The 13,513-nt window shown below is 31.4% G+C and overlaps 1 protein-coding gene across 3 annotated transcripts; it reads left to right on the forward strand.

Annotated features, from left to right (window-relative positions):
* Nucleotides 1–4,775: 4,775 nt before the first annotated feature.
* On the forward strand, nt 4,776–12,648 carry LOC103833197 (protein DETOXIFICATION 25). Of its 3 annotated transcripts, XM_009109297.3 has the most exons (10): nt 4,776–5,014; nt 5,537–5,821; nt 6,185–6,726; nt 6,813–6,899; nt 6,981–7,037; nt 7,133–7,371; nt 7,519–7,637; nt 7,875–7,961; nt 8,047–8,183; nt 12,237–12,648. In XM_009109297.3, the coding sequence occupies exons 2-9, from the start codon at nt 5,555–5,557 to the stop codon at nt 8,140–8,142; spliced, it is 1,494 nt and encodes a 497-aa protein (XP_009107545.1). In that variant the 5' UTR covers nt 4,776–5,014; nt 5,537–5,554; the 3' UTR covers nt 8,143–8,183; nt 12,237–12,648. The 3 variants fall into 3 exon arrangements, 2 of the variants coding, with proteins under 2 accessions (XP_009107545.1, XP_033138566.1); XR_004452879.1 differs by lacking the exon at nt 7,519–7,637; XM_033282675.1 differs by lacking the exons at nt 7,519–7,637; nt 12,237–12,648 and having other exon boundaries at nt 8,047–8,267.
* The last annotated feature ends 865 nt before the right edge of the window (nt 12,649–13,513 follow it).

The following is a 13,513-nucleotide window of genomic DNA, read 5'->3' on the forward strand; positions in this document are numbered from 1 at the left end:
GAAATTTATTAAATTATTAAGTTGATATGAAAAGATTATATTTGCAATTCTGATATTTTTAAATTTCATTATTTTTATATACACTTTACGGTATGTAGCTAAAAAATTATTATTCTATTTTAAAAATTTTGCTAAAAATCTTTCTCAATTATCAACGTCCTAAGAATTGGTTTAGGCAGTGTTTTGTCGTTTCAGATTTTTCTCATTTTCTGTTTTTAAGATGTCTCTTTTTTTTCTATTGATTAGTTATGTATTTTTCTATTGATTAGTTATGTATTATATATACATCGGCCGACAACCACCTTCATAGAAGGATTTCATAGCCACTATCGGTCGGGCTTTACTTCTTTTCTATGTATTTTTCTATTGCATGTTTTTTGACTCTCATTTCTGACTTTTTAGTTAGACTTTTAGATATTGAACTTCATATCTCTTTGTTGGTGGTTAGGATTTGTCAGTGGAGGTTTGTTTCAGCAGCTCGACGATCGTGGATTACCTTTCTCTAGTTACTAATAACAAAATTTATATTGTGGGATTAATTTTTTTAGTAATTTATAATTTTTAAAAATTAAGTTGTTAATGTTTGTTCAAATCTTTTATTAAAAAAAATATTCAAAGTAAATTTTAAAATTAAAATATTTATGTATTTTATATGGTATATAGTTTAATTTAAAATAATATATATATATTAATCTTAATTAGTTAAATTAGACTTTTATTTATATGATTTTATAATAATTTGTATTTTGTCATAACAGAAATTTCATACCCTGAATCACAAAATTTGAATGTGAGACTTTTAACAGTTTTGGTAAAGTATAACATATATAGAAAAATTTAAATTTTATTATATGGTTAATGTGGTTGTTTAATTTATTTTAATAATTTAAAATTAAACAAATATGATAAAAATACACTAATTTTTATTAAATCTTTATTATTCAAAATCATTAATTGTCATATATAGTTTAGCCACATTAGGCAGTTTCGTAACTTTTATTTTAAAAAATAATAAAACACATTAATAATAAATTTATGGCGAGTTTAATAAAAAAATTATTATATAATTAAATGTACCAATATATTAATGATTTTAAATATCATTCTATTGATGACACGTGATTACAAAAGGAAGTTGTAATGTTTCTGGATTAATATATAGGGAATCGGAAAAATCTAAAGTGATTATTCATTTGATATATTAATTTTGTACTGAATTAGTGATCAACCATAGATTGTAAACTTAACGTTTCGGGTTGACGATTATTGTCTTGATTGTGACAAAATCGGTTATCACATATCTGGTTACAGTGTTGGGTGATTTAATTTTGAGTTTTTGTTTATTTAGGTTAAATTTGATCACTATATACGCTGAAAAAACAAGAAACCCAATTGTTAATTTAATATCATATTATACAAAGACAAAAATAAGATTTTGATCGCAATAAAATTTAAAGATGCAAATACTTATTGGCAAATACCAAACAAAAACGAGGTGACACGGATATATGAAGATGTGCTCAAGAGGTTGTCTACGTAGCTAATATGGTCTCCCATTTCTTCAATGGAACCACCTACTCGGTCCGGCCATTTTTATTGACACGAGCAGAAATATACCATTATCATAATAAATAACAATAAATGAAACTAATAAATACCAATAATACCAGGCAGTAGACACCATCCATACCGGTCTCGACGCTCTTCCATCTTCCACCGTCCACACCAATGACAAATTGATCTCTCTCTCTCTCTCTCTCTCTCTCTCTCTCTCTCTCTCTCTCTCTCTCTCTCTCTCTCTCTCTCTCTCTCTCTCTCTCTCTCTCTCTCTCTCTCTCTCTCTCTCTCTCTCTCTCTCTCTCTCTCTCTCTCTCTTTCTCTCTCTCTCTCTCTCTCTCAAGCCTATTTTACTTAGTAAGAACCTATCCGAAATCAAAATATTTATCTCAACATGGAGCAAAACCTAAGATTTGAGCTCACCATTTTCTAAAACTATTTTCAGTATATTTTGTCATTTTATTTTTAAAATAAAATAACTCTATAATATATGTAAAATTTATTTCAGTGTATTCTTCTAAAATATACATTCTCCTAAATATAAATTAAAAATTTATCTTTATTTTTTAGAAAAAGTAGAACAAGTTGGAGTATATTAATACGTTTAAATGCTATTCCTTCCATTTTTAATAGGTAACATGTGAGAATATTTTATTTATTTCAAATTAGATGACGTTTTATTAATTTGAATACAAATTTATTAAATTTACATAATGTATGATTCTTTATGTTATGCAGTTTATTTTTTTTATTGGTTGAATTATGATTATGTGGATAAGTAATGAGGTTTTTGTTTTAAAAAATATAAAATTAAATATTTTCCTAATATATGTGCATAAATATAAAACGTCAAGTAATAAAAAACGGAAGGAGTAATATAAATAAATATAGAAATGATTTGGAAATACTTTAATTGTTGTATCAAAAGAGTTATGCTGATTAAAAAAAAATTCATATGTCTTTCAATGATTATCCATTCCACAAAAATTTCGTTGTATATTAAATATTTTTTTTGTAAACATAGTAATATGCATCTATTTAGATATACAACTAATAAATAGTAATTACATAATTTTGATTTTAGCTATATCAAAAAGGCCAAATAATTCTTTCATTTAAAAATCATAATAACCAAAAATCTTTAAAACATAATTTATGAAATAGATTGTCTGTAATAAATCTATTTTAAAGATTATAATTTTGGTTGAGATCCATGTTTGTTACATATCATGTTATATAATCTCGCAGTTCCAATATATTCTGAAACTTCTAAACATTGACGGTCTCTTATAAATTTTCTATCTGAATCGAAATTATTTGTTTTTGTAATTGTTTTGTTTCAAGATGTCCGCAGTTGTACTTGATATGTAAATAATAATAAAAATATATGCAAGATATATATGAAAAAAAAACATGAATGAAAAGTCGATACTCTTTCGGATATTAGCTTAAAGGCGTCGTCATCTTGTCAGCCGTTAGGTAAGCCATTTATTTTCACGAAAGAAAGCTGTTTTGGAATTGGAGCAGGAAGATTGTTTTATAAGAAGTGAAAGAAAAACAAACAAGAAATTTGAAGGATGAGGATAGGAAAATTTAACGATGCAATGATTGCAATCGATACTTCCATATCGACTTTAACCGAGGTTCTCTATTGAGAAAAACATCATCTCTGTTTATCGTCATCATCAATTTGATTTAATTTTGACTGAAAAAACACTCATATTCATATATGTTTGGTGCATCTGAAACATGAAAAACAATAACATTGGAATAGCAAGTTATAAAGTTAGCTATAACTAGTAAAATTTCAACAAAACAAAAACTACCCACATGTCGCTGCATGCTACAATTTAATACTTGACAACCAAGATATTCAAGTTATAGACTTATGGCCAGAAGTTGGATGGGATGAGTCATAAGTGTAATGGCACGTAAAATAAAGAGAAATATAATCGTACTAAATAGCTGAAAAATACATATCATAATTAAAAGTCGTCTTTATTGTTCTTAAGAAGTTAATGCAAGGATTAGTAGGACAAGAATAAAAACAAAACAGATGGAACGTATCCAATTGAAACGTGGACACATTGCTAGGAATGAATTGTCACAAACTTATATTCATAACGTGTAGCTAACACGGGTCCCCCGTTTACTCTCGAGTCATCGAAGGTGTCTCTAAAACATCGCGTACTGTGTGCTAAACGGTGCGTAGTTTGTTTAACTATTTTCGGAATACTAGCTGCGCTTCTATGAAACGGGACGTATCTCTTTGGGTTTCAGCTTCTTCTTTTTTTGTTGACGAAGTTTTTTAAGTTTTGAGGACAAATTAAGGGTTTAAGAGTAATTACCAAAAGAACAATCAAGGAAATTGTTTAAGAAATTAACAATATTTTTAATTGTTTAAGCATTTAAAGGAACCTTTACAGAAAGCCAGGCCAACTATTGTCGTTTATGTATGACATGATTAACCTAACCTAAAGCAAAAGCATCTATTTGTTTCACTATTGGCCATTGTTTTTTGACGAGAGAGATATATGCTCATTTTACTCCAAAAGTCTAAACTTTTGATATTGGGGATGCATGGATTTGATGTTTATTTTCAGCACGTGGATAACACCTACAAGCTTGATTGGCTCTCCTGGAGTCTATGTCATATACTTTTAATCTTTTAAAAGGTTATATATATATATATATATATGTGTGTGTGTGTTATTTTTTAACGACGTTTGTTATTTGGAAATCAACAGCAAAACAAAAATCCATTCACATAACTATTCTTTATATTAATAGATTTCCAATGTCAAAGAACATGAATTATTGTAGATTAATGAAAATCTATATGCAGCAGAGTTTTTAGTTTGTATGTATGTTAAGAGTAAATTTGTTCATCAGAAAGATAGCGCAATGTAACCATTTATTTTGAATCTTTGTAGTTGAGATAACAATGTATGTTATATTGTCATAAATGAAATGTAAGTATAATATGAGATTTGATCCATTCGTAATAAACAAAAAAAAACAATTTAGTGGTTTAACAGTAACAGACCACAGAAAAAAAATCAACATGAATTAGAATCAAGACTTGGTTTCTAAAACTTCACATTATTATTGTCCTGGCACAAGACGACAGCCTTTCCTTAACGTTTTCACATCAGAAGACATATGCATTTCTAGTGTCTGTATATACACGTCGTATAAATCTACTCTCTCTTTTCTCGGTCTCTCACTATATATAGCTAAGCATTTTAGTATAGTCTCACAACAGTTTTCCAGAGTGAGAGAGAGAGAGAGAGGGAGAGAAGAAGATCACACTTAATTTCCTCTTGCCTCTCTTCTTCTTCTTCTTTGATTTTTTCTCGGTAATACATAATTTCGCTCTCCGTTCTCAGAAAATAATTGTGTTGCTGTTGTTATTCTTGGTTTCTCCGACTCTTTCCACTTGAACCAAGTTCGACAGGTAAGTAAATCACTCCATACCTTTTAAAATCTTGTAGAGTATACTACAAAGATGTATATACATACACAATTACATATATATATAGATATCTAATGATGAATATGGGGAAGAAAACCCTATATCAAGAAATGAAAAAAAGAAGTTTTTGAGAATTAGATATATTTAGGCCGGCATAGTCGATTAGTTTTTAATGGAGTTTCTCAAAATATAGTTTAGCATTAAAAAATATTGACCATCAAGAAAATGACATGTTTGCTGAAAGTCTCTCATAGAAAAATCGATCATATTCTTCTCTTTTCTTTTTCGTCAATTTATCTTTTTTTTTTTTTATTATATTGTTTCTAAGAAACTTATGGAACTACTCTCCCATTGTGCATGCTCTTAGTTCTCAAATCGCTGTCGCATTTGCATAGCTGTGTTAAACAATTTTTTCTAAAACCAATATGAAGTTTTGATTGGAGGTTAATTTATCTTTGTGACATGTCTATAAGTAATTAGTATAACGTTTAATTTTTGTTCTAGAAATTAAAGAGGGGGAAAATGAGTAGAGGTGGCGGAGAAATGGAAGAGAGACTGCTAAATGCGTCAGAGACAGAACAGAGGAGAGAGAGTCTCTACTTGAGAAAGAAGATTTGGAGTGAAGTAAGAAAGATGTGGAGAATAGCTTTACCATCAACTTTGTTCAGAGTGATGTCGTTTGGTTGCATAGTGGTAGCTCAAGCCTTCATTGGCCACTCCAGTGAAACGGGTCTTGCTGCTTATGCTCTCATTCAGAGCACTTTCATTCGTTTCATCTATGGTGTTATGGTAAGCACCTTACAGTCCATGATCGGTTTAAATCCGGGTGACGACATATCGACATCTCTAGTATATATATATCATCATATGTTAGAATAGTACAAACATTTCTCATTAAAAAAATAATTGTAAACGGAAACATGCAAAACACAAAAAGATTAAACACTAAACTAAAACGTGGTGGTTGATTTGAAGGTAGGAATTAATGTCCTAATATATAGTAAACGGGAAAAAGATTAAACATCTATTTCACATCGTTTATTGCAAAACCAAAAAAAATAATAAACAACGAATGAGTATCGTTATGATGGAAACAATATTGTATGATTGAACCGCATGTGTGTATATATATAATGGTTTTTTTTGGTAAAGGCCGGTATGTCAAGTGCGACGGAGACGCTATGTGGACAAGCATACGGAGCACAACAATACCACATGATGGGGATATATCTACAACGTTCTTGGATAGTAGACACCTTTACAGCCACTCTCTTTGTCCCTTTCATCATCTTCGCGGGTCCTATTCTTCGGTTACTTGGCCAAAACATTGAGATCACCAAGACCGTAGACGAGATCTACCCTTGGGTCATTCCTTATCTATACAGCATCGTTTTCACCATGACAATGCAAATGTATCTCCAAGCACAGATGAAGAACGCCATCATAGGCGTTCTCTCGACCGTAGCCTTGGTTGTGGACATTGTGGCCACGTGGTGGTGCGTGAGCGTGATGGGGATGGGAATCCATGGTGCGCTTCTAGGACTTAATATAAGCTCGTGGACAGTGGTAATAGCCGAGTTTGTGTACGTGTTTGGAGGGTGGTGCCCGCATACTTGGACAGGCTTCAGCACTGCTGCTTTTGTTGATCTTTTCCCAATGCTCAAGTTATCCATTTCCTCTGGATTCATGCTTTGGTAAGTTTTTTTTCAGGGTAAACCTGATGACTAATGACTCTTCTTGTGTTTTATTTATTTATTTTTTTTTTTTTTGCTTTGGACAGCTTAGAGTATTGGTATATGAGCATCATTGTCTTAATGTCTGGATATACAGAGGATGCCAATATTGCAATTTCTGCATTTTCCATATGGTATAACTTAAAATCCTCATGCAATAAAATATGTAATGTTATTATACCATTTTAAAACTACATCCTCAATCCATTTTACAGCCAGTATATATACACTTGGGAGATGAACATAAGTTTAGGCTTGTTGGGAGCAGCATGGTATGTAAACTATCTCTACACTAGTTTTAAGATAGTTTGTATTAGATTTCTTTGTTAACACTATTCTATATGTTGCAATCTATTAATCAATGTAGCGTACGAGTAGCAAACGAATTAGGAAAAGGAGATGCTGACGCAGTGAGATTCTCCATAAAAGTGGTGCTTGTGGTATCAGCGGTGATTGGTGTGTTATGTTCTGTTCTTTGCTTAGCGTTTGGCGGCCAGATTTCGTATTTGTTCTCCGATAGCCACCAAGTTTCAGACGCTGTCGCTGATCTCTCCATCGTCCTCAGCCTATCCATACTCTTAAACATCGTCCAACCCATTCTCTCTGGTTAGTAAATACTCAAAACCCTTTTATTATTATTTTTTTTTTGTAAATGAAAACCCTTTTATTATATATATATATATATTAATATAAGGTATAAGTATAACTTAAAGTTTTATTCTAACCACAAAAAATACTTTTGAATATAAACAGGAGTAGCTATTGGAGCAGGGATGCAGAGTATGGTAGCATTTGTGAACTTAGGAACTTATTATGGAGTTGGTATTCCCTTTGGGTTCATCCTTATCAACATTTTCCGTTTTGGTGTTAAGGTCCGTAACTCTAAACTCTTAATTACATGGTTCACTAGTTATTAGTTTTTTTTTAATGAATGTTAAATTTATTCAACTAAAAGACTTTTTTACGATGAATTTTTTTTTTGTATCAAAGTGTAGTTGGAAAGGGAAACTAATTTTTAAAAGAATTTATATGTCAATTATTATTAGTTTATAATCATTATAAAACTATTTATATTCTAATTAACCAATATTGTATTCGTTTAATTGCAGGGACTGTGGTCAGGAATGTTGGTTGGAGTTGGTATGCAAACGTTGATATTGTCTTATGTTATTTACAAAACTGATTGGGAAATGGAGGTAATTTACTTTGTCTTTTACTCCTTAATTAATTCGATTGAGCACAAACTCAATATATTAAAAGTTGAATTTGACCTAATTACAGGTTAAGAAGACGAACGAGCGTATGAAAACCTGGACTCTAAAGTCACCTTCTGTAGAACCGAGTACTATCACGACGAGAGATGAAGAGAGAAAGTGATTATACATATATATTTAAATCATTTAAGAAGTTTTACAATATTCTTTTTAGGGGTTTTTGCCAAAACTAACCCACAACTTGATTTTAATTCCAAACCTATACCCAAACTTGAATCAAATGCAAAACTAACCTAAAAGCCTAGTGAAATTACAGCTCAGCCCCTTGTGACCAAACAAAAAAACAGAAGCCATTTTTACGAATATAGCCCCAGTAAATCGTCTGAGTCGTCTGAGATGTTGGAAGTCGTCTGGACGACTGAAGTGTAAGTCGTCTGGACGACTGAAGTGTAAGTCGTCTGGACGACTGAAGTGTAAGTCGTCTGGTACCAGTTTATTTTAAAAATAATTTATAAATCTTGTAAAAAAATATTTAGATGCGTAAAAAATAAAAATCAAGTAATTATAAACAGTTTTAACTGATATAAATTAAGATATGATAAAATTGATTTGTTTTGAAGATATATGAGTGGAAGTAGTGAATCATGAAATACTTTGGTTTAGGAGTTTGGCAAACATATGTTGTAGTATTGTATGTATTGTTAGGGTTAGATTTTGGAAAACTAAAATGTTTTTTTCAAAAATTAGTTTTCACCTATATGTGTTTATTTCTGTGTATAGTAAACACTTTTCAAGTTTGATTTGGTTTTATGAAGTGTTTAATTAGATAATTAAGTTTAGGGGTTATGTTTAGGGTGTGGACGACTTATATTTCAGTCGTCTGTTAAATAATTTACCCGGACGACGTATATTTCAGTCGTCCAGACGACTTACTTGTAAGTCGTCTGGAAAGTCTTCTATTTTAGTTTCCCGCTAAAAATATTTAATTTCCCGCTAAAAATATTAAACTCTTCTGGACGACTTACATGTAAGTCGTCTGTTTTAATTTCTTCACCAGACGACTGAAATGTAAGTCGTCCAGGAAGTCGTCTGAGTCAAAAATATTTAATCTAATTGGATTTTTTGTCTCCCTATATAAAGAAAAATTTACACATTCTCTCTCCTCCTCTCAAATGGCTGCAACAAAAATGTAATGTTCATCATTCTAAAACTCTCCAACCTCTCTCTAATCTCTTTGACTTGAAAACACCAAACTTTATATGAATTTTTCAGTTTTGTCTCATGTATTTCTTACTAATCTATCTCTTTTGCAGGTTTTTAATCAAATGGTACTCATCTTCCACTAATTTAGAGGTAGATCTATTAATTTTAGATATGTATTTTTGTGTGTTCTATAAATGTAGATTTATCTAATCTTCCACTCATTTTCTCTATTTTTAAGTCATTTGAACGTTTTTGAATATGCAGGTTTTTCAGATCTGGATTTGATGTGCAGGTTTTTCAGATCTGGAAGACTTCTGGGACGACTTACCTGTTAGTCGTCTGGAAGTCGTCTGGAAGTCATCTGGAAGTCTTCTGACAAAGTCGTCTGGACTTCCAGGAAGTCGTCTGGACTTCCTGGAAGTCGTCTGGACTTCCAGGAAGTCGTCTGGACTTCCAGGAAGTCGTCTGGACTTCCAGGAAGTCGTCTGGATTTTTCTGAGCGTTTTGGTAAGTTCTTATGTCTGATTTTTCTTCATTTGGTAACTTCTTGTTGTATAAAGTTCTTACTTTTTTCCCAAACTAAAACTCTCCAAACCCACTCTAATCTCTTTGACTTGAAAACACCAAACTTTATATGAATTTTTCAATTTTGTCTCATGTCTTTGTTACTAATCTATTTTTTTTTTTGCAGGTTTTTAATTATTTGGTACTCATCTTCCACTAATTTAAAGGTAGATCTATTATTTTTAGATATGTATTTTTGTGTGTTCTGTAAAGGTAGATTTATATAATCTTCCACTCATTTTTTTCTGTTTTTAAGCCATTTGAACGTTTTTGAATATGCAGGTTTTTCAGATCTGGATTTAATATGCAGGTTTTTCAGATCTGGAAAACTTCTGGGACGACTTACTTGTTAGTCGTCTGGAAGTCATCTGGAAGTCGTCTGGAAGTCGTCTGGACTTCCTAAAAGTCGTCTGGACTTCCTGTAAAGTCGTCTGGACTTCCTGTAAAGTCGTCTGGAAGTCGTCTGAACTTCCTAAAAGTCTTCTGGCAAAGTCGTCTGAACTTCCTGGAAGTCGTCTGGACTTCTTAGAAGTCGTCTGAACTTCTTAAAAGTTGTCTGGTCTTGTCTACTCAAGTGGAATCCAAGCTTGTCTTTGTAGATGAATGATCTATAATAGTTTTGTTTGTGATCTGTTTTATGAATTGCATGTATATTCTTTTAGTTGTGAATTTTTTGTAAAATCAGTAATAATGTTTTCCAAGATGTATTAAATGTGCTAACAATGTGTTTACACATTTACAAATCAATGAAATAATAGACTTCAGTAGCCTTTTTCTTATCTTTGGATCTCTCATATGCAATAATAAACTCCAATGGCCTTTTTCTCATCTTAATAAACAAGAATGTTGGTAAGAGATGGAAACAAACAATAGTAACTAGTCAAAGCATATCATATTTTTTATAAGTTTGCATTGAAAAACTTAGTCAAATTTAGTAAAACTAAGGGAGAGAACATATTTTGTAAATATGAGTTTTACATATCTTGAAGTTACTTATCACTCTTAAAAATACAAGTTATTCATAAACTAACGTAGAAGACTTAAAAACTAGTGGAGAAGACGCGGACGACTTCAATCTAAGTTGTCTAGACGACTAAACTATATGTCGTCTGGTCAACGCAGAGGTTATTTTTGCAATTGACTTTGAAATCTGTTATTTCGGACGACTGAAAGTTAAGTCGTCTACTATTGTTTGGTTAAAAAAAAAACTCCAAAAAAGCTAGACGACTTACATTTCAGTCGTCAGAGGTTAGTTTTGCATTTGACTGGATTATTTCAGAAGTTTGACTTTTTGGACGACTTACGTTTCAGTCGTCTAGTGAAAATTAAAATAATAATATTTTTTTAAAAGTAGACGACTTAAAGTTAAGTCGTCATAGGTTAGTTTTGCAATTGAAAAAAAAACTTCAAGATTTAATTATATACAGACGACTTATAATTCAGTCGTCCACGAGACGACTGAAATGTAAGTCGTCCAGGATTTACGAGGTTTGACCAGAATCTCGGAAAAAAATCGTGGACGACTTACAATTAAGTCGTCTGGTGGACGACTGAATTATAAGTCGTCTGTGTATAATTAAATCTTGAAGTTTTTTTTTTCAATTGCAAGACTAACCTATGACTACTTAATTGTAAGTCGTTTACTTTAAAAAAAAATATTATTATTTTAATTTTCGCCAGACGACTGAAATGTAAGTCGTCTGGGGAAGTCAAACTTCTGAAATTATCCAGTCAAATACAAAATTAACCTATGACGACTGAAATGTAAGTCGTCTAGGTTCTTTGGAATTTTTTTTGAAACCAAACAATAGTAGACGACTTAACTTTCAGTCGTCTCAGGTTACAGATTTCAAAGTCAATTGCAAAAATAACCTCTGCGTTGACCAGACGACTTCCAGGTAAGTCGTCTACAGCCAGACGACTGAAAGGTAAGTCGTCTACAGCCAGACGACTTCCCAAGTAAGTCGTCTGACGAACAGATCTGGAAAAAAACTCGATGTCATACCTTAAATTAGTGAGATAAGTTCCTTAGCATACATAAGGCTTCTCCAAGCACACAGAATCACAAACGGAAGTCACCCACCCATAATCGTTAGCTTCTATGACTCTATGAACCATAAAAATTTTAGAATCAAAATCTTGAGTTTTTTTAGCTCATTGTGGAGAGAAAGTGAGAGATATGTTGTGTTTAGGTCACAAGAATGGAAAAAGAAGAAGGGTAAATCGATTTTAGGAGCATTAAGAGCTTCAAATTGGTTGTTCATGGTGGTTGTGGTATTGATGACAATGGCAATCTTGTAATTACTTGAAGATGATGAGGGTGAGAGAGTAAAAATGTCATTTTCGAAAAAAAAAATAAAAAAAAAATGGATGGCATTTTCGTAAATTATATGAACTTGTGGGGTGAATAGGGCAAAACCAATTTTCAAAAAAAAAGGAGGTTAGTTTTGTGTTTGACTTTAAGTTATAGGTCAATTTTGCAAAAATCCCTTCTTTTTATCGTTTGAAATATAATATTTACGGTGTTCTGTAATTTCTTGCATTCGCTTAAGAAAACAAAATACCTTTGTTGAGATTGCATTATTAGGTTAGTGCAACTCTCATAACTTTGAAAAAGAGGTTAATAAGGTTTATCTTCCTTCTTTTTTCTTGATTTTTCAAAATAGGTTGTTGTTCAGATTTTTTAGCTATCTTTTTCTTGTTTTTTGAGCAAAAGCTATCTTTTTAGTTGTTTTCTTTTAATATACTTTGAGTTTTGATTGGATATATATGTATTTTGATTGTGGAAAATTTGAATTGTTTGAGTACTTGTAATCATGGGTTTTGAAAAGAACTCTTCAAAGTTTACAAAATGTTCAGTACCTTATACCATTTGATAAGAAACTCATTTGTTTATGTCAAATCAAAACTAAATTTGTAGTAAGCTTACATGTTTTCTTATTTGATCCCCATTTGAAATTGTACAAACAACTTTAAAAGAAGCGCCATTGTTAAATTAAAACACGATTGTGAATCCTATAATAACAATTAACCTAATGAAATTGTATATCCAAAATCACGAGGAAGCACTTTCATGACATTCGTATGCTTTTGCAAATCACAAAGACAAAACATATGGTTATTAGCTCAAATTAATTATGTTGAGGGAAAACTCGAGCTAATCATCAAGAATCTCCATCGTTCGGACACAAATGTCAACTGAACTGATCAGTCTCAATGAGAAACAGCAAATCGCTAGCTATCTTGATCGTCGAATACACTGACAAGAATCCAATCCTTATCACATGTGGTTATTAATTTTCTTTGTATAAGAGAGATACAAAGCTATAAATCATGAAAATAAAGATAATGAAATCAATGGCATGCAGCATCCTCCAGTACCACCCACAGATTTTAATTGCAGTATGTTTTATTTGTTGTCTTTTCCCGTGTAATATACAATATTAAAACAAAGTTTCATAATTATTTGTTCTATATCAAAATTTATAAGACAATGTATCCACCTTAGTTTCTAAGCGTCGAAAATCTCAAGATTTACAATGATTAGTCCAACTCTGAAACATGATGGCTACACAGCTCTCAGACTAATATGACCTCAACGTTTCATTATAAATTTTCTTATCGATGCAGTAATAATTTTTTTGGCTGCTAAATGTAAATATCATTTAAAAAATGAAAAGTTTAATTTTACAAAGCAAAGAGATAGAACTATTTTTTTTTTGCCAAAAAAAACAAGAAGAAAAAAAGAAAAGAAGCAGTATGTAGAT

Source organism: Brassica rapa, chromosome A10 (assembly GCF_000309985.2).
Source record: "Brassica rapa cultivar Chiifu-401-42 chromosome A10, CAAS_Brap_v3.01, whole genome shotgun sequence".
In the NCBI taxonomy this organism is placed as follows: domain Eukaryota; kingdom Viridiplantae; phylum Streptophyta; class Magnoliopsida; order Brassicales; family Brassicaceae; genus Brassica; species Brassica rapa.

Bases quoted from the DNA above. Each gene is read 5' to 3' on its own strand.
- LOC103833197 (XM_009109297.3), top strand. From the start codon at position 5,555: ATGAGTAGAGGTGGCGGAGAAATGGAAGAGAGACTGCTAAATGCGTCA. The intron at 7,038-7,132 runs GTATGTAAACTA...TAATCAATGTAG, and splicing joins GGCTTGTTGGGAGCAGCATG to CGTACGAGTAGCAAACGAAT. The intron at 7,638-7,874 runs GTCCGTAACTCT...GTTTAATTGCAG, and splicing joins TTTTCCGTTTTGGTGTTAAG to GGACTGTGGTCAGGAATGTT.